The 20,795-nt window shown below is 44.2% G+C and overlaps 2 protein-coding genes; one reads left to right on the forward strand and one right to left on the reverse strand.

Moving 5' to 3' along the window:
* GSTUM_00000090001 (uncharacterized protein) overlaps window positions 1–1,894 on the forward strand; it is a 2,359-nt gene extending 465 nt beyond the window's left edge. The window contains exons 1-8 of the mRNA XM_002835317.2: window positions 1–75; window positions 154–270; window positions 342–423; window positions 495–632; window positions 687–1,003; window positions 1,076–1,226; window positions 1,288–1,449; window positions 1,511–1,894. The exon at window positions 1–75 is cut by the window's left edge and continues 465 nt beyond it. Coding sequence (XP_002835363.1) covers window positions 51–75; window positions 154–270; window positions 342–423; window positions 495–632; window positions 687–1,003; window positions 1,076–1,226; window positions 1,288–1,449; window positions 1,511–1,577 — 1,059 coding nt within the window. The 5' untranslated portion in view covers window positions 1–50 and the 3' untranslated portion in view covers window positions 1,578–1,894.
* A 1,844-nt stretch (window positions 1,895–3,738) lies between these two features.
* Window positions 3,739–7,468, reverse strand: GSTUM_00000091001 (uncharacterized protein). XM_002835318.2 has 3 exons: window positions 7,287–7,468; window positions 6,662–7,209; window positions 3,739–6,579 (listed from the first exon to the last, which is right to left on the reverse strand). The coding sequence occupies exon 3, from the start codon at window positions 6,357–6,359 to the stop codon at window positions 4,563–4,565; it is 1,797 nt and encodes a 598-aa protein (XP_002835364.1). The 5' UTR covers window positions 6,360–6,579; window positions 6,662–7,209; window positions 7,287–7,468; the 3' UTR covers window positions 3,739–4,562.
* Between the last annotated feature and the right edge of the window lie 13,327 nt (window positions 7,469–20,795).

The raw sequence follows: 20,795 nt of genomic DNA on the forward strand, positions 1-20,795 counted from the left end.
CTTAACATTGTGGACAACATTTCTTAAAATTCGGCGTCCGTACCCGCCTGATGGTGTGCGGTGCCTCTGGCACTGGTAGGTTATAAGCATTCCCCTGTCATCTATATATCGCTAGGTTCCTGACGCTAATTTGTATTATCCGGTAATCTTTAGGTCGTACTACCTTCGTCAACACCCTTTGCGGCAAAAAAGTACTGCTGAGCAAAGACTCAGACGATTCGGCCAATGCACATGTTGAGGAAGGCGTCCGAATCAAGCCAGTCACAGTCGGTACGTGTTTTCAGGAGAAATTGGTCAATTGCACTCGCGTAAATAGTCTCTTACTGACATCTCAATTGTAGAGCTTGATGAGGAGGGGACGCGCATATCCCTTACTATCGTTGATACCCCTGGTTTTGGCGACCAGATTGATAACGAGGCAAGGTGAGTTTTAGGCCGTAATTACAAGGTTCAATTATTTCATCGTGAGAAGTACTAACACGTTTGCGCGGCAGTTTCGGTGAAATTTCTGGATACCTAGAACGTCAGTACGATGACATTCTTGCCGAGGAGTCTCGTATCAAGCGTAACCCCCGATTCCGTGACAATCGTGTCCATGCTCTCCTTTACTTTATCACCCCTACTGGTCACGGGTGAGTATTTTCGATTGGTCACTGAATGCAACTATTGACTAACAGCCACCTCAGCCTACGTGAATTGGACATAGAATTGATGAAGCGCCTTTCCCCTCGTGTAAATGTCATTCCTGTTATCGGCAAGGCCGATTCTTTGACACCCGCAGAATTGGCTGAGTCCAAGAAGCTCGTCATGGAGGATATCGAGCATTACCGCATCCCTGTCTATAACTTCCCCTACGATATTGAGGAGGATGATGAGGATACCGTTGAGGAAAATGCTGAGCTCCGCGGATTGATGCCCTTTGCGATTGTTGGAAGCGAGGAAGTTGTTGAGGTTAACGGACGCAAAGTTCGTGCCAGGCAATATCCATGGGGTGTCGTTGAGGGTTTGTATTGTCCTTGCGGAATTGTAGATCGAATGTGGGGAGCGCAAAGCTAACCACTACCAACCCATTTAGTTGATAACCCAAGACACTCCGACTTCCTTGCTATTAGGTCTGCGTTGTTGCACTCTCACCTGGCGGATTTGAAGGAAATTACTCATGACTTCTTGTATGAGAATTACCGAACAGAGAAACTTTCCAAGTCTGTTGAAGGTGGTGCTACTGCGTATGTTCCCTGCACCTCCTATATGGCCCGCGCAACACTAACAAATACATCCATTCCATAGCTCTATGAACCCCGAGGATCTCGCCTCTCAATCAGTCCGACTCAAGGAGGAGCAGCTCAAACGTGAGGAGGAGAAGCTCCGGGAAATTGAGTCAAAGGTTCAACGAGAGATCAGCGAGAAAAGGCAAGAACTTCTTGCCCGTGAATCACAGCTCAGAGAGATGTATGCATAACCTACCCCTTGTCCCCCATCTTCATCAAACCCATAACTGACACACGATTAGCGAGGCCCGGATGACCCGTGAACACAGCCAGCCCCCGTTGGACGAGAAATCGAATGGAGATGTGTAGGGGTTTTCAGCTTCTTAGCCCAGCTCAACGATTTGGTTTTACTTGTGTATTGCGATATCCTTTCTTTTGCCCGGAGTGAGACTGTGGGTGGTCTGGTACATCTGTGCTGGCTTTACGGGGAAGGGGTTGATTAGGCGGTAGGATGGGGTGGTATCAGCAGGTTTTTCTGCAGGTGCTCCCCGAACAAGGGACATTTTGTAGCGGTTTTTTTTTTCTTTTTCATCTGGAGAATGTGTTGTTAAAGTGTGGGGCAACGTCTTTTCGAGTGCACCAGTAGTTCGCCTTCCTACCGTCGATTCAATATTTCTCCTTTGTCATACTTCAGTGTTCTCACCTTCTCTTTGTTTCCCGCGCCTACGACAACCTTATTTAATTTCCTCTTTCCTGCTTAGTACTTTAACTATCCATGTTCTTCCAATGCCTGGGTACCTTTCCTTTTATCGCACCAACACACGCTATCCGCTCTGCTATCCCCATGCGTCTCTATCTCTGCCTCTCCAACCTCACACTCTCTCGCGTGTGCACTGCTGCTACTCACGTACTAGTCAATGTCGAACAAAGAAAAGTTTCCTCTATATACCTCCTGAAGTGTGTGGAGGTGGCCAGCTAGACTACTGGTGGTCTAGTGAATTGTTTTAAAAAAAGACGATAATTCTGTCTTCTCGTGGCTTCCTCAATTAACCTACCGGTATCACGCATTCCCTCTCCTAGTAGAATACTGTGCCCAGCTCATCAATCGCACCGCACCGCATGCACACTCGTAGATCATGTCAGAGCACGCGTTAAGTACTCGAGTAAACTATCGTAAAGTACTCGTACACGAGTAGACTAAGTAGGTGGTCCGTGATTGTAATCACGTGCTCCCGAACAAACCACCACAACCACAACCACAACCAATCCTCTCCTCTACCGGTACCGGTGGCTATCATACTCAGCATTAGCGGCTTACCGTAGCCCACCCATTCATTCATTAGACTACCAGATCCCCGTACCCCGCCACAAGCACCACCACCACCACCAACACCAGCAGCAGAAGCAACTGCACAGTAACGAGCACAGCAGTGAACCAATCCCTCCCATTCCTTCCTTCCAAACCTGGAAAAATCGAGAAACTCCCACCCACCACCACCGATAAGTGCTGTAGCCGTACCCAGGTGGTTACATCATTAAATACCAAAAGATGGTAATCGGGTCTTTATCGAGGAGGGGGGGGGGCGATCGATCCCTTGTATGATACTGTACTCGTAGAGTAGGGTTACCGTACCGTAGGGTAGGGTTCTGGTAGACTTTATGGTATCATAAGTTGGCCCTGCGTTGGGGATCTACGGTTAGGGTACGAGTACTCGAGTACAAGTAGCAGGTGGTTCTAGCTAGCATTGTGGTGTGAATGAATTGTGGGTGACTTCGTGCTTTTTGGTTGGTCGGTTGGTAAAAGTTGGATGGAGGATGTGGGGAGGGGGAGTACAGGTCCGGCAGCTCATCCGTTCGGTGGTTTTACTTGTGGGACGAAGAGAGTATGTATGGTGCAGTTAACTTACCGGTTGTGGGAGTTGGTTGTGGTCAATGCGGTTGCTAGTGTGTTACTATGGCTACCGTGCTGTGGGTCCGCATTAAGATAACCGCTTAGAACATCGTGATATATATCGCACAGGTACCGCTCTCACGATAAAACTTCCCATCAGAACCAACCAAACTGGGAGGGTGAGAAAAAAATAAAAAAATAGACCTTAACTCCAGTAGCCAAAGTGCAATTGCATATTCAGCGCGCATGTAATGTGTGTGTGTATATCGTATAATACGGTACTACTACCTACCTACAACCCTGCCTCTGCTGGTAACCTACGCTATAACAGCCACCACCATACCATAGACTAAATACAAAAGCCCCTACTTCCTCCCCAGAAACCATAGCACCTCACTTCACTCAGCTCCTTTTTAAATGATAGTGATATCACAAACAAGAGAGACGCTAAAGGTAAACTGGTTTCTGTAAGCGGAAGGATGATTTCGAAAGGGGAAAGATCAAAGTTGTAGTAGTATCATAGGACAAAGCAAAACAGAAAACCCGCCGCCGGCTCCAGAAGGTTAGAAGCAAAGTAGTAAGAGTAAAAGTTAATTGTGAGAGTACCATAGTAGTACGAAGTAGTAAGTAAGTAGTACAGCCACTCGGCAAAAGTCTTCGCAACAGTAATCTCCGTCCAAGGGAAGCTCCGCTCCACGAAGACCTTTGCTGGGTAAGTGACTGTAAGCAAGTTAAGTGATAAGAAAAATTGAAGAAAAACAGTTCAACATATAATCCCTTCCCATCCGATACAATCCAGGATGAGAGAAAAGAATATTGGTCCAGGTATGAAAAAAAGAAATGGAATGAAGGTTGATAAAAATCAGGTTTGGTAGTTGGTAATGGGGAAAATACGATTGGATGGAAAAAAGAAGAAAGCAAAAGGAAAGAAGAGAAACACCAGCTAGCTTAAACTCAAGGACATCCCATAATAGCCATGGACATGATGAAAAAGAATGAAAAAAGAGACTGAGTTGGGCAATATGAAACGAAAAAAAGAAAAAAAAGACATGGAAAAAAACACAAAACATTCCGCTATATTATGAAGCGGCACGCTGATACAAAAAAATGGGAAGCCGAACCATGGGAAACCGAGCCGAAAAGGTACGATGGAAAAATATGAAAAAGTCAATGATTTCAAAAACGAGTCCGGACCAGAGTGGGGGGGAACATGGGGGGGGGGAGAAGCGAAAGAAAAAGAAAAAAAGAAACAAGAACACCTCGTATGCCCAAATCTTTGATGCACCCCGCGCGCGAAGAAGAATCGCACTGGCTAAGAATCAAATCAATAAATTCCCTCGACCTGTGCTAAAAAAGAAACACCGAATTTTAAAACCCAATGCGCCGGTTTGTCATTTCTCATCATATAACAGATGGTCAAATTTTTATTTTTTTAGTTGGTTTTTTTTTTGTTCTGATCTTGCTTATTTTCCTATAAGATGCGGAGGAATGCCTGATACCCCGAATTGATGTGAGTGTCCAACGACGCCATTGGACTCATCACGGCTGTTCGAGTGAAGCGGGTGGGTGACACCGTTAGATCGTTCATGGCCAATTTGATGATGGTAGCCATTGCCGTTGGGCTGATCGTGACCAATCTGCTGATGAGAATAAGTAGTTCCGTTCGATTGGTCGTATCCTATTTGATGGTGGGAGTACGCGGTGCCATTGGGCTGATCATGATTACTCTGATGGTGGGCTGCCATTTGACGGTTAGGAGGCGCTGGTAAACCTGGCGGATTGTGAGAAGCCGTCGAAAACGTGAAAGGACTGGCCGGTGAACTGAATTGGCTTCCAGAGTTGGTGGGTGTAACCGGGGTTGATAGTCCGTTCACAGGGTGAGAACGAACACCAAGAGGATTTTTAGAAAAGCTGAGTCTAATTCCTCCTTTGACACTGGTGGATAGGTTTCGTCCATAAAGCTCAGTCAGGGCTTTGGTTGCCATCCCAATGTCTTCGAATTCAACAAAACACATTGGTCCATTCTGTTTCGCGCGAAAACAAAGACGCTTGTAGCCACGCTGACGGCAAAAGAGATTCTTCAACTCATCCTCAGTAGTATTGGCTGGGAGATTACCAACATACAGAGTATTGCAGGGTGGATTCTGGTCTGCAGGATTTGCAGGAGGGAGATGGCGACCAGCCCAGCCGAAGTTAGGGGAAGCTACAGTAACGGGAGATACGAGAGTAGAAGTAGGCGGCATGTTTTGAAAACAATTAACAGTATTATTTGCAGTAATGAGTTGTGGCAAGCCCCCAAGGCCCCTCGCTCCAGCAGCTACAACAGGACTGGTCAAGGCACGAGCTCTTGTCGAAATGCCGCTATCGTCTCCATCATACTCGTCAGGCATGAACAACCTCTGTGGTTGCTGGGCCTGCTGCTGGCGTCCGGATTGGGGAGGTTGCTGGAAACCCAACGGGTTGAAGAAGCTAGGAGATTCCCGAAGGTCAAATGGCCTTGGGTCGAAGGATGATTCGCCCGTTGGAACCATCCCGTTTGTCGTAGCGATCCCATTCAAGGTGCTAGCTCCGTTGATCCCGTTGGTGCCATTGACACTGTTGACCCCACCAATTCCGCTGGAACCATTTGTAGCGCCATAGAGCTGTCCATTTGGTGGGGATCCTCGGTTGCGAGTCCCGTTCGTAGTGTACTGCGGAAAGTCGGTACCGGGTATCAGCACATCCGAATTGGACGGCGAGTTAGAGGCGGATTGAATTAACGATTCATGCGAGCTCCCTAATAATTGAACCGACATTTTGCGATCTTCAGGGGAAAAGGGTTTTCCATCCAGTCGTTCCTGGGCCTCCTTCGCAGATTTTTCGGAGCCGAATTGGGCGACCGCAGTGGTGTTGTAGTCACCTTCAACACCCCCAGGGGAAGGTGGCTTCACACGTATGCCGGCAAGGTCACCAGCAAACAAGAGCATGGCATTGAGTTCACGCTCAGAAACGGCACGAGGCAAGTTCGTAATCTTGATGTTGTAATATTTGGCGGCTTTGTCCTCAAAGCCTGGGGGAGGCCTCGTCACTCCCACACTCTCGACGTTTGGAACCTCAGAAGGTGATGAAATGTGTCTAGGGATACTCAAAGACTCATGAGAAAAACTCACATGGTTCGAGGTGGAGTTGGAAACAGCGGACTGGGGAGGCGGCGCCGCCACAGGGCGGTGCCAGGGAGAGACTTCGCTCTCGCGAGTTCGGCTGTCGTAGAGGGCGGCCATGGTGGACTGATTATTGAAATTTTCCATAGTCCTTTGCAACGGTGAAGGTGTAGGAGACATTTAAATTAATGAAGGAGCGGTGAGAGAACGATATATAAGAGGAGGGCAATTATGGGGGGGATGAACTCTAATAATGGTCGGTCGGCAATGTTCTTTTTTCTTTCCCCTGTGCCAGACAAGCGAGCGCGTAGCTCTGAGGGCAGGGAATGGGGTTATTGTTCTATGGATTGTTAGTAGATGGACTATCGCGATGGAAGGTGCCAAAAAAACCAGGAGGAAGAGAAAGGGGAGAGAGGACTAACCAAGGAGCCGCGCAGGTCCCTGATGTCGATCTATGCAGAGCGACACTGAGTGCGATCAGTATAAAGTGACCTCTCAACCAAAACGTCGAAACGAGTCGCGCAGAGAAATAGGTGGATGGGGATAATCGAGTGATGAGTGAACGAGTTGACAGGCGCGATGGGAGACTGCAGGAAGTGATATAGGGTGATGCGGGGAGTAAATGCAGATGGTAACTCAGAGAAGCGGGAAGCCGAAAAACCGAGAAAATGTAAACACGGAGGAGTGAAGGAGGGAGGGAGGGAAGGCAAACGGTGAAGGGAGCGAGTGAACGAGCGAAACGGTTGAAGGAACGAGTTGAGGGATTCAAGCGAGTCGAGATGAGGTGAGAACGGGCCTACGCGAACCTAAGGTACCGTAGCTTGAGAACGGGTAACGCAACCAGCAGCAGCAACAAGGCAGAGAAGCAGCAGTAGAGCAAGACCAAAGCAGGAGGCAGGCAGGTAAGCACACACAGGCAGGCAGGCAAGCGATGGCGGGGCTGACAGCTATCCGACGACAATGATAATGACTGGTGCTGCACGATTAATGCGAGTGTTCCGGCGAAGGGAAGAGGAAGCAGATGAGGGACAGGGACAGTTAAGTTACCTGGGCGACCACCGATTAGGGGGGGGGGAGGGATGAATGAGAGAGGGGGAGGGGTGTTGTAGCGGCTTGGGTGTCTGAGTTAAACCCACAAATCCTTCTGCCAGTTGCTGCTGCTCTTCGCTCTCAGCACAGCAGATGGAAGGATGCGTGGATGGAAAGAAGGTAATGTGAGTGTGGGTGTGTGGGTGGACGGATGCGAAAGGGACGCGGGTGGTGAACTGGATATATATCGAATTGGAAAGACTAGCCAAGGGTGATTGGGGAAGGGTGCGGGGACTGCGAAAAAAAGTAGAGCTTTGCTCTTATATCGAAGGACCCGACCTTTACACCCTCTCCTAAGCTTTCTAAACTCACCACCTGATGATCTCCTTGTCCGTCTCTTTTCCAGTATTGATATTGTGTTGTAGCTCAACCTAGGTGTTTGGGTTCCAAAATGCTTTCGTCCGCCTATCGTTCAGAAATGACGATAGAAGCCAAAACTCCTTTTCTTGAAGAAAAAATAATAATTTTCCGATGCAGGCTGGGCAAATGAGCAAGACTGGAGGGTCCGCGAGATATATATAAATGGGGAAAGGAAAAGAAAGGAATAAAGGTAGAGAGACGATTATCGAATAACGGTAACTTTTGTGTACAGTGCAGGAAATTTTGGATGCATGTACTGTACAGTACTCTATGTTATGCTGAAATTGTATGTGGGTTATCGAGACCGATGAGCAGCGCAGCTGGCCGGCAGATGAGGCATGGGAGGGGAAAGAAATAGAGGGGGAGGGCGCTCGGACAATGATTCTCTTTCTCGTCCTCGTTTCGTTCTCACTCACTCTCTTCACTCCTCTCCACACTCTCACGTTCCCTCGTTCAGTGACACTAGGAAAACCTGCCTTCCTCTTGTCTCCCTTTCTCTCTCTTTTGTCTCTGAAAGTTGCCTGGTGTGTGAGAACAAAGGCGAAAGAATGCACAGTGTGCTAAGGGCGCCTGCGGCTGTCGAGTCTCACTCTTACTCTGCGCTTTGTCCTCGACAACAGCTACTGGCCAGATGGGCAGATAATTACGACTTGCACTACAAGTACTGTACCAAACTACAAAAATCTACCCAAAGAAACAAAAAGGTACAGTGCTAAGAAGCCAGGGGAGAGCGAAGTAGGGAAAGGTGAAAAAGAGAAAAGATAAATACAGTAGTAAATAAAGGAGGGGGACGGATCACTATGATCTGATCTGATGCTCTCGCTTGCTCGCAATTCATGGAAAGGATGATGGAGCGAGTGCAAGCGCTTGCGAGCCAATCACGGGTCGAGAGAGAGGAAGGGGAAACCTTGAGCCTTGTTCATCGTACCAAACCCGACTGAATCGTAGCCTACCGGTGCCGCATTCACCAATCGAGGAGAGAGTTAGCTGTCTCAGTTGAAAACATCCTTGTGATAAGCCGATTCGTGCTGCGCCGAAAATAATCGGTAGAACACCGCTATCCTGCTCTGCAATGCCCTAGAAGCGCAGGAAATACGGCATCATACTCTTATTGTGCGGCCAGATCTGCCATGCAATAGTCTTATTATTATTATCCTCGCGTTGAGCTAAAACCGTAATGCGAGTGGGTAATTTTTTAAAAGGGGATATAATACAGTAGGTTAGACAGCATTCAACCCACTCACTCACTACCTCACCCATGGCATAAGGACGAGTACAGTACCGGTACGTGGTTTTCGGCCAGTGAGAAGCACCATCGACCGCCAAATAATCCCCACAAAACACTCCATATAGTAGGAACCACGGTAGGCAGAGTCGTGAACAGGTAACTGAATTAGCACTGGCGGCAATTGAAAAAGGTATTTTCAGGAGAGAGAGGCCACCAAAGGTTACAGGATTTCTCCTGCCATACTATAAAGTTAGAATATTAGAAGATCAATTGTGTATGTTGTGAATTATTACCAATATTATCTATCTCTTAGCCAAGAAAACTCTCCATGTAATTAGATTATTGGTCTACAAATATGGAGCTGTAGTCCTTACCATTCTTGGACTAAAAAAATTGCTTTTTTTATATAATATATCAAATTTTTGAAAACTCTAATCTACCTGTAAAAAATGTATATTTCTATGTTATAATATATTTACAAAGTATAATCTTAAAATTGTTAGTATAATAGAAAAGCCATTAAGTCGGCTTATATTTTTAATGCCTAATCTGAATCATAGTATATTTTTAAATTATAGAAGAAGAAGATTGTCGTTTATTTAATATATACTAAGACTAGATAAGGTAGTATATGAGTTATGTCAGTATATAGTATATAAACCCAAAAGCTCTACTCCTGTCTACGCCCTAACAGCCAGTATTACAAACTTGGCATAGTTTGTAAAGAATTTTATATGTTATAATTAATGTTCCTACACATGACCTGTTTAGGAGTCATGTGGGATATGGTTTTGATTAATGACTCATTTGAGTCATATGATATTACAATTATTGTTCATACACATGACTTAGATTTTAAGTCATGATAGTTAGGTTATATGGGAATTGTTATTTGATAGGGATAAGGCTTGTAAGACACTTGGATTTTGCACACATGACCTATTTAGGAGTCATAGGGGCTATGTACATGACCTGGAAACAGGTTAAGAGGATAAAAAATCATGTAGTCATATAGGGCACAGTTACACTCTATCTGATAGTTAGATTTGTAAGCGAGTTGTAAGAAGGTCTATATAAGGCAATAGGTTCAGCCTTTGAGATAGATCTCTTTGTAACCATCTAAGTTCTTTCCTGCCTTCTTCCTTTGGCTTTTGGCTTGCTTTAACACTCAGGATAGTTTTCAATACTAGGCAGATATCTGAGTTCACTCAGTTTCCTAGTGTTAGGGATTGTTGTGTGGTCTTAGATTGGGTAGTCCTGTTCACGCCTCTTGTTGTTGGTAGGAATCTCATGATACCGACGCCTTGAGCTATTCAACATGGTCACTTACGGGCACCTCTTCATAAAATATTTTCGGCTTTCTGTCTACTTTCTACTTGCAGGTTTTATGTTCAATTAGGAGGAGTCTAGTTGTATTTGAAGGGATTATCCATGTTGTTCTTGAGGCCAGATCATATTTCTTCTTGAGTTTTAATAGAGTCCTTAGTCTCTTGCGATGCAAAATGCCTATGCTGTTACTTGATGTCTGTCTTGTGTCTTCAACATGTCGTACAGATCATATACCTTCACAAGGATGGAGCCTCGCTGGCCTCACCTTTATCGTTACTACATATTTATACAGTTGGAATTCTATAATGTTTTTTATCACTATTTTCCTGATTTCAGTACAGGTGGTATTTACGATAGTTCAGTCAGGTGCTATCCCTTCACTTCGATGGAAATCGCTTTGAGATTGAACATTTTTACTCCCCCCAGTGTGGGTCTATGGATTTACTATGGGTGGTGTGGGGTGATTGGTTGCTGGGCCACACTTTATCATGTAGGGTTCGGTGTAGTTATGGATGGTAGTTGGCAGTCACGTCTATTATAAGTGGGGTCTACCTTCAGTTTGTCTTATTTCCTATCTATGTACCCACCCTCTTTTGAGTGCCAGCTTGGATTTTTCTTACCCCATATTTTCATTAGCTCTTTGCTGGCTGGTAGTAGCTGCCGTCAATGTGGGTCATAGCTTCAGCTGCTAGGCCCTCTCTAGTTTCTGGGTATCGGAGGTAGGGAATACGGTAGCGTCGCTGGACACCAGTTACCTGCTATGGCTAGTTATACACTATCCTGTGACTTATGGCTGGCTTGCTGCCTGTAGGACTGTGTGGGCTGGATGGGTACTATAGCGTTTGGCCTGGTGGCTTGCTTGGGGCTGGACTGATAGAGAGACTCCTGTGAGGACTGGTTGGGGGTGTGTCAGGTTGGGTGACCTCTAATTAAGTGTTTCTGGCTGCTGGAGCCTGCTGAGTGCTGTGAAGGAACTGTGCTAATGACTACCTGTCCAGATAGTGGAATACAACTGTTGACTGAGTTTGGCTGGACATTTGTGTTCGGTGTTATAGAGTTTGTTTAGTTTCTTTGTCTGGGCTACAGGTGTGGTAAAGGAAGGAGAGTATCAAGGGTGTGGAATAGGCCTCACTAGCCTTCATGGTTTGTTGCTACTCCTGGGTTTCCTTTGTTATAGGTTGTTGGGTAGTTGTTAAACAGTTTGGACTGTTAGTGAAATCATTGAGCGGCCTTGACTAGGAGGGTATCTATAGTGGAGGAGGGTTTACAAGATAGTATTAAGACCATAAGATAGTGTTTTTATATTGCTTTTGTATGAGAAACCTAGAGGACTGGTACTCTGCTTAGCCTCAACTACAAGTGGAGCTCTTGTAGCTTTGTCTTCTTGACTTGATTGGGCTCATACCAGAGGGTCTATGACTGTAGTTTAAGGAGGGCTTTCTTTACTATTAATAGTTTTGTATTTAGTGTTCGTGTTTGGGTATGGCGCGGGCATATTTGAGATATGGGACCAGAGGTTTAGTTAGTACATAGTTAGTAGTAGTTCCAGTTGGCGTTAATCATGTGCTGGTAAGAGCTTGTTATATGCCAGTGTTGGTAGTATGAGTTTAAATAAAATTTGATTGAATCATATAAGTTATTTTCCAATATACATTTTTATGAATACTACTTTATATTCATATCACATATATCACTGTTACAGGAAATCTATGAAGAGTATAGTAGACTGTATTGCTGTTAGAGGACTTAAGAAAATAAGAGTATTTTCTTAAGCAACAGGAGACAACTATGAGATTGTCACTATATTGAGGGAGAAGGAAGCAATAATAAGTACTACTTTTATGATAAGACTTGTTACCTGTTGAATGAATTTATCTTAGGAGCAATCGAGGAGTGATGCTAAAAGTCAGATGAAAAACATTTAGACTAGAAAGGCAAATACCAGTATCCAAGTACCTGATCCTCAGATTGTACAACTTGAATGCAGAAGTATTTCACCTAGAGTCATCAATACCTAATTAGTAATCAGTAAAAACAATATCCCTGATTAGTCGCTTGTAGTATATATAGTCAGAAAACTATGTTTAAGCTATTAAAACAAAGGAAACCTACCAGAACTGACAGATGGCACTCCCTAAATACATATACATTTAAAAAGAAAACTCTAAATCAAGGAAACTCCATAAATCTAAGAATCTAAGTTTAAAACTATATTGTAACGGGAATGGCAGAGACAAGGAGCAGCCAAAGGGTATCCGCGTGACAGGGTAATAGCTGGAGAGGGAGGTGAGGGTTGAGGTAGAAGTAGAGGTAGGGGTAGAGATGAGAGTAGAGGAAGGGGCAGAGACAGGATCAGAGGTAGGAGCAGAGACAGGAGTAGAGGCAGGGGTAGAGACAGGAGCAGAGGTAGGGGCAGAGGAGGAGTAGAGGCAGGAGACAGGAGCAAGACTGGAGAGGAGATATCTTTGTGTTGCTAGAATACAAAAGATACAGACTAAGGAGAGAAAAGAGAAAATACAAGGAGAGGTGCCTCAGTATCCTTTTAAGCAAAAACAGAACTTCCCGAGAGCACAAATGTGTTGACAAAGAAAAACATGTCACGACTTCTGAAACCCTATTTTTTTAGCTCATCACTATTTTGTCCTAACCTAATCCTAACATTATTCAATCTACTAAGAATACCACAAAACCTAAGACCTTTCTATTTACCTCAGGCTATATAGATGCTAAACCGTAATATATATGACTTAGGTGATTCAGTTCATATAACAAAAAGAATCAGGAAGTGAAATATTACCAGGAAGTGAGATAAAGTAAATGGGTTTCAAAAGTAATCATAACTCCAGAAGTCCCCAACCAAGTTGAATAAAATAAAAAGGAATTTATGTGCAAATACGGTAGGAAGATATCTTTGAATTAAAATTAATTAAATAAGAAAACAGTGCTAAAGAAAACTCATGAAAAGGTGAAAAAAAGTCAATAAAAGGTAAAGTAAGAAAAGGCAAAAAGCAAAGCGTTTGGATCATATAAAATCAGGTAGAATGTGTAATGGAGGCTCCCTCTGGGAAGATGGATCCCAAGGTTGCGACTGCACCGAAATGAATTCTTCCGCAAAGTGAACAAATATAATAAATGTCAAAGGTCTCAAGAGTAGAGCTTGAAGAAACAAAATGGTAAAACTTAATATCATTAAGCCACAGCTTTTACTCAATTAAGTCCTAATCTCGAGAGGTAGTTGATTGCCAGAGTAGAGGAGAACTCGCATATACTTAAGTAGATTTCATATACTGCCAGTTGCTCCCTATCACTACTCTGTATTCGTGAGTACCCAACTCCCTTAGGCTGCCTAGCTAACTTCCACAGGTAGGACCAAAGATCCCCCATAGCAAACTAGACTACTCTTGTGGTTTTCTAACATCTACCCAATAGAAGTATTTTAGCTGCTGCATCTACAATGCAACCGCAGGAGTAAAAACTCTTCATATCGCAGACATGTCAGTAGTGAGCTGTCATGCCCGAGTAGATGTGATACCAACTATAGAACTCTCTACCCATATACACTTAGTCTTCTACAAGCATCTGCAGCCCCTGAACATCTATTCGATTCTACTCTATTCCATATTATTTTGGATGATGGCCACGTAGCTCCCCCGATAGACCCCTTCAGATGTTGACTACCAATAGGCGCTACCCACAGTCAACCCTCCTAGAAACAAGTCTTATCGTTACCTTAGACTAGTGTCTCAGAGTCCCTAACCATTCTCCAATACTATTACACTTTCAGGGCAATGGACTTCAGTTCCCTTGCCTACTAGCCTTCAGTAATCTCACATACTACCTTAGACTTCAAAGTAGTATTACTCTGTCAGTTCTGATCTGTTTTACACGAAACCACCTGAAGACTATTCTCCAGGTTCACCTCTACCCTCTCATATATCCTGCGGACAGCTTCCGGTCGGACGGATAGTGGGAACGTATACAGTGTTACAGGAGCATCTCTATCTGAAGATATTTACTAGGCTTACAGCAACTCTCCAGGCTGTAGCCCATGACGCCAGGGACTTATAACGGGGCCGGAGGGGGGTGTTAGCCACCACACCGCCAAGTTACAGCTTGTTCAGAGCTCAACTGGTTGTGCGGGAGTGATCTGTACAATCTGATATTCAAACACCCTACGTAGTTTTGTGTAACAAACAATCTAGTAACTTCCTCTGAAGTCTTGCGTAACAAGTTACTTTCAAGGTAGGGTAACTTGGCTCCATAAGCGGATAACCCATAGCCCAAGGCAGGGTAACTTTAGTCTAAAGGTAGGGTAACATCACGCTGAGTTACTCTACAGAGTAGGGTAACTCTACCCGGACTCACCGTTGAGTAATTCAGGGTAACTCCCAAATTGACTACTTAGGTTATCCTACTGAGTAGGGCAACTACCGCTCCTTACTAGTACCCGTATACTTCTTAGTATGGTATAGTATTCCCAACTGAGGTACCTAGCCAACAGTACCTCTAGCCAGTAGACTCTAGTCTACCACCATTCCTATCACAGTAGTCTCTTGATACCGGTATGGGTATAGGTTTAGTTAACTGTAATAGTACTCAGTGGAGTCTCGTTACAGGATATTCAGACACCTTGGGAATGTCTCCATACAAGGCAATCTGTTAGGCGGAGACAACTTGATAGACTTCAAGATTGTCTAGCCCAATTGAGATTCGTTTTTGTAGACGGAGATTGTCCAGGAAAGCTTGGACTTAGCTTGTTTCATTTATGACTATTAGGAGTGAAGTAAAGTAGGTAAAGTAGAGTAGAATCGTAAAAACAATATTATATTGTTAAGGTCTCTTCTCCGTTGCTTGATGATGTCTAAAGCTTGGGAGGCACTTCGGTATTTATATTCCGTGTCTCAGTGTTTGAGGACTACATCTATTTATCATACAACTATGTACTTCTTTAATCGTAATTCACGACGTCGAGTTTTCTTCCAAGGTGCGAACACCTGTGGACCCTGAAAACCATCACACTCTCTTCGATAATTAGGATATTTCTTCTTAGGAAAAGTACTGTCCCCAATAGTAATATCCCAATTAGCAGAGTCTTTAGACTTATGGCCTAGTTCTTAAGTCAAACTGAGTTGGCTCCAATTGTCTTTGCCATTGATAAAATGATCAGTCTTATCCATAGCTATATCTGCAAAGATGGTCGTCATTACAACCATCGTAGGTCATTTGACTCCTCTCCTTTGTAACTCCATACCCAACCGATAGATTTTCTTTGGATGACTTCCTATTCACTCGCAGGAAGCCATTTCACTAGACTGGTAATTAATCCCTCGGTCGGCAACCCTTCGTTGCTCTCTGAGTAGTAGGTTTCAGTAACCATTGTAGTATTGAGAATCACACCATGGCTACAATGTGTTCCGAAACCCAGTTGCAACACTCTGTGAAGTTCATTGGCTTCTTTGGTAGTGTCTTTTTGGAGTTCTAGACTCTTCTGGTGTATGTAATTGTATTGGTCTCTAGTAGAGATCCTTTACCATTTGATACCATCTCTTTGTGCAAAATTATCCTGTTACTTGCGGCCCATGCCAAAGGTGTCATGTCCTTGAAGCCAAGTAACTCTCTGAGTAGTTGACAGAATTACTTCGTTCCACTTCCCAGGTCTAGCTGAAGGTCCCCTCTCATATATCTGTGAACAGAATCCAGTTGGACGGACAGTAGCGACGTATATCGTGTTATTCTAACACCTTCAATTCTGTAGTAATATAGTCACAGGACGCAACTGAGATTGATATATATGATGACACACGGGCCCTGTAAGGGAGCCGGAGGGGGGTGTTGGAGACCAGAGATTCCGATTCCAAGTGGAGTTACCCTACCTAGAGTGGTTCCTAGGTATTAGATTCTGGTATTCCTAACACAATCTTTGGCCGCCAATACCCTCCTACCTACAATTTTATTAAGAAATCCTCAGTCCCTGCCTCTGATGACCACCTAAACCGCGATCAAGCAATTCAGAATGATGCCTTCCAAGCTGTTAAAGCTGCCCAATTCCAGAGCACCACTACTGCTCAGAAGAGACGACGCAAACATGTTCCTATTCCACTAGGTGATATGCTCATGGTACATAGAAACTTGTTTATTACCAATGTTGGACACAGCAAGAAACTACAACACCGATGGCAACGACCTTTCAAGGTCTTATCCTTTGACGAGCATACAGAAAACTACACTGTCCAGATGGATGGACACATGTACAGTGGCAATACTGCAGTTTTCCATGCCTCTGCTGTCAAGCAATTCAACCCAAATGATGACAACAGGTTCCCTGGGAGAATCCACTCTCGACCCGCTGTAATGAGACTCCACGGAGTACTATTACAGTTGACCAAACCTATACCTATACCGGTATCAAGAGACTACTCTGGTAGGAATGGTGGTAGCCTAGACTTTACCGGCTAGAGGTACTGTTGGTTAGGTACCTTGGTTGGGCATACTATACTATACTAAGAAGTATACGGGTACTAGTAAGGAGCGGTAGTTACCCTACTCAGTAGGGTAACCTAAGTAGTCAATTTAGGAGTTACCCTGAATTACTCAATGGTGAGTCTGGGTAGAGTTACCCTACTCTGTAGAGTAACTCAGCATGCTGTTACTCTATCTTTAGACTATAGTTACCCTGCCTTGGGCTATGGGATACCCTGGTATGGAGCCAAGTTACCCTACCTTGAAAGTAACTTGTTACGCAAGACTTCAGAGGAAGTTACTAGATTGTTTGTTATGCGAAACTACATAGGGTGTTTGAATCTCAGGTTGTGCGGATCACTCCCGCACAACCAGTTGAGTTCTGAACAAGCTGTAACTTGGAGGTGTGGTGGCTAACACCCCCCTCCGGCCCCGTTATAAGTCCCTGGTGTTATGGGCTACAGCCTGGAGAGTTGTTGTAAGCCTAGTAAATATCTTCAGGTGGAGATGCTCCTGTAACACTGTATACTTTCCCACCGTCCGTCCGACTGGAAGCTGTCCGCAGGATATATGAGAGGGTAGAGGTGAACCTGGAGAATAGTCTCCAGGTGGTTTCGTGTAAAATAGACCAGAACTGACAGAGTAATACTACTTTGAAGTCTAAGGTAGTATGTGAGGTTACTGAAGGCTAGTAGGCGAGGGAACTGAAGTCCATTGCCCTGAAAGTGTAATAGTATTGGAGAATCTTTAGGGACTCTGAGATACTAGTCTAAGGTAACGATAAGACCTGTTTCTAGGAGGGTTGACTGTGGGTAGCGCCTATTGGTAGTCAACATCTGAAGGGGTCTATCGGGGGAGCTACGTGGCCATCATCCAAAATAATATGGAATAGAGTAGAATCGGATAGATGTTCAGGGGCTGCAGATGCTTGTAGAAGACTAAGTGTATATGGGTAGAGAGTTCTATAGTTGGTATCACATCTACTTGGGCATGATAGCTCGCTACTGACATGTCCGCGATATGAAGAGTTTTTACTCCTGCGGTTGCATTGTAGATGCAGCAGCTAAAATACTTCTATTGGGTGGATGTTAGAAAACTACAAGAGTAGTCTAGTTTGCTATGGGAGATCTTTGGTCCTACCTGTGGAGGTTAGCTAGGCAGCCTAAGGGAGTTGGGTACTCATGAATACCGAGTAGTGATAGGGAGCAACTGGCAGTATATGAAATCTACTTAAGTATATGCGAGTTTTCCTCTACTCTGGCAATCAACTACCTCTCGAGATTAGGACTTAATTGAGTAAAAGCTGTGGCTTAACGATATTAAATTTTACTGTTTTGTTTCTTCAAACTCTACTGTTGAGACTTTTGATATTTATTATATTTGCTCACTTTGCGGAAGAATTCATTTCGGTGCAGTCGCAACCTTGGGATCCATCTTCCCAGAGGGAGCCCCCATTATATATTCGGCGTTAATATATGCGGTGAGCTCAATGAGGGCTGGTTTCCAGTTGGTCTGTTGTTCATTGATCATGTTTCTACTTCCGGTCTTGACTTCGCGGATCTTCTGTTCTGCTTGGCCATTAGTCTCTTGATGTCTAGGAGCAGCCAAAATGTGGTTAATTCCAATAAAGGTCAAGGTTTGTTTCCAGAATCTGGCTGTGAAGCGGCGATCAGCATCACTGACAATAGATAAAGGGTATTCATAGGGGATAAATAGGTGTCGCTGGAGGTTATTCCAGGTGTCTTTGGAGAAGTCGGTGACCTTCATAGGAATGAGCCACGTTTATCCGGAAAACCGATCCACTGCTACCAAGTTAGTATTATATCCAGCGGACTTGTTGAATGGTCCTGCGAAATCAGTGGCTCAGGATTTGAATATTTCACACCGTACCTGAAGGGTTTACACTTTTCCTTCTGGGAGTTCAGTTCGTTTCCTATTTGCCTGGTATAGTTCACATTGTTTGATGAAATCGCAGAGGTCCTTTCACATTTCAGGCCTGTAAACATATTCTGAGGCATATTGGAGGTTATGGTCTGCACTATGGTGTTCTTCATTGTGGACTTCGGCAATGATATATTTCCTAATGGTTATTCCATTGAACATATGGCCTTTCAGGATGTATAGACAATGTTCACCATACCACGTGCTGGTATAGACCATTCCATTGGATATGTTGTGGGGGACGAGATCTCCATGTCTGGAGCTATTCATAGCTTTGAAATAGATTGAGTCATGGTGGTATCTCGCTATCATCTGGCTTCGGAAAGATGAGGTTAATTCTTCCGTAGTTGATCTAATATCTCGTTCATCCTCAATAAGAGATCCTCTTGTCGGTTCAATACGGTCTTCCTCTTCTTCAAAGGTTTCATAGAGCTCTTGGCAATGCTCAGGAATTGTGGAAGGCATAACAGAAACAATAGTTTCATTGTTGCATACTCGTAAGGGTCCACCATACAGTGGTCGTGAATCGATTATAAGAGGAGAGGATGGCGGTGCTAACTGCAGAGGGTATAGGTAAGATATTGCATCTATGTAGGCTGCTGCTTGTTCGAGTTCTTCAAGACCTTGGTGTCATCTTGGGGCAGGATTAAGGGTAAGGAGAGGTTGGATTGATCTATCATTAAACTCTTCTATCACCTCTTCAGCTCCTTCTGCAGTGTCGAAACTGGTGTTTTTGGAATCATCAGCAGATATATAGTACGGTCACTGGTATCTGTTGCCGAATTTAATTTCAGTCTGATGAAAGGGTCAGGTATCAAGGTAACAGTGGAAACAGTGGAGTCTGCTTTCTTCAAGCTTATGAGGAGGTGTGCTGCAGAGGGTGCAATTATCTTTCCACTCGTTGTCAATGTCTTTTCCTCATTCTGTTCCAGCAGCTCTGTACATGGTGTAAGAGAAAGGATTGGAGGGAGAGGCAGTACTGGCGGTAGCCATTGATGGTTCTTGTTCATAGGAGGTGTCGTCAGTACTATCTTCGCTTTGTATTATATGGTCATAAACAAGAGGATGATCTGTGAGTTCTTGGTTCTCATATAGGCGGGAGAGAGCATCAGCTAAATAGTTTGTTCTTCCAAGGGTATAGATGATTTTTGTATCGTATTTGCTGATTTCTCCTATCCATCATGTTCTTCTCCTTCCAGGAACCTTTTGCATGTTAAGGTTAGTAAGAGGTTAGTGGTCCATAATAATGGTGAAGGTATTGCCCATTAGGATGTGGTTGAAAGCAGCAAGAGCATCGATCACTGCAAGGGGTTCCTTGTCTGTAGTTCCATAGTTTATCTGTGAATTAGTAAACTTCCTGCTGTGTAATGTTGCTGGTCTTACCGTTTCATGAGAGGCTTCTTGCCCAACCAATGCTCCAATTCTAACATCTGATGTATCAGTAATCAGCCATATCAGGTCTGGTTTACTGTAGTTGATAGACCATATAATATAGGCATTCCTAATCAATTCCTTGGTGTTGGTAAAGGCTTGATCATGAGTGTGGGTCCAGACAAATTCCACATTGCTGGTAAGGTCTGTGAGCAGCGCTGTCACAGTGGCATGGTGTGGTAGCAACTGGGAGATATAGTTGACTAGTTCTAGGAATCGCATGAGTTCCTTTTGATTTCGGGGTGTTGTCCATTCTGTTAAGCAGGATATTTTTCCAGGGGCTGCGTGTATTCCTTCATCATCCATCACATATCTCAGGATATTGAACTTATTGGCAAACAGGATAGATTTGTTTCTGCTAGCGTAGAACTTAGCTTCTCTTAGCCTGGTACAAACCAAACCTATATGGTAGGCATGTTCTGTTTCGGAGTTTGAGAAAATGAGGATATCGTCAATGTAAACTCATACAACATGGTGGAGATATTCGCTTAAGAGGTTTTCCATAATTCACATAAAGGTGGCGGGTACATTCATATCACCTTGTAATATAACTTGGCTAATGAAACTTCCGAAGAGTGTTTTGAAACTGTCATAGCATTTGCCTTCTGGATCTAACCTCGTCTGGAAGTAGGCATCACTTATGTCAATCTTTCTTTAGAATCTAGCGTAAGACATTCTCCATGTCTTTCTATGGGTTGCAGCACTTCTTGTACGTCGTT

This window comes from Tuber melanosporum, assembly GCF_000151645.1.
Source record: "Tuber melanosporum whole genome shotgun sequence assembly, scaffold_102, strain Mel28".
NCBI classification, from domain to species: Eukaryota; Fungi; Ascomycota; class Pezizomycetes; order Pezizales; family Tuberaceae; genus Tuber; species Tuber melanosporum.

Excerpts from the sequence above, each read along its gene's own strand:
- GSTUM_00000091001 (XM_002835318.2), bottom strand. The coding sequence starts at position 6,359 with ATGGCCGCCCTCTACGACAGCCGAACTCGCGAGAGCGAAGTCTCTCCC.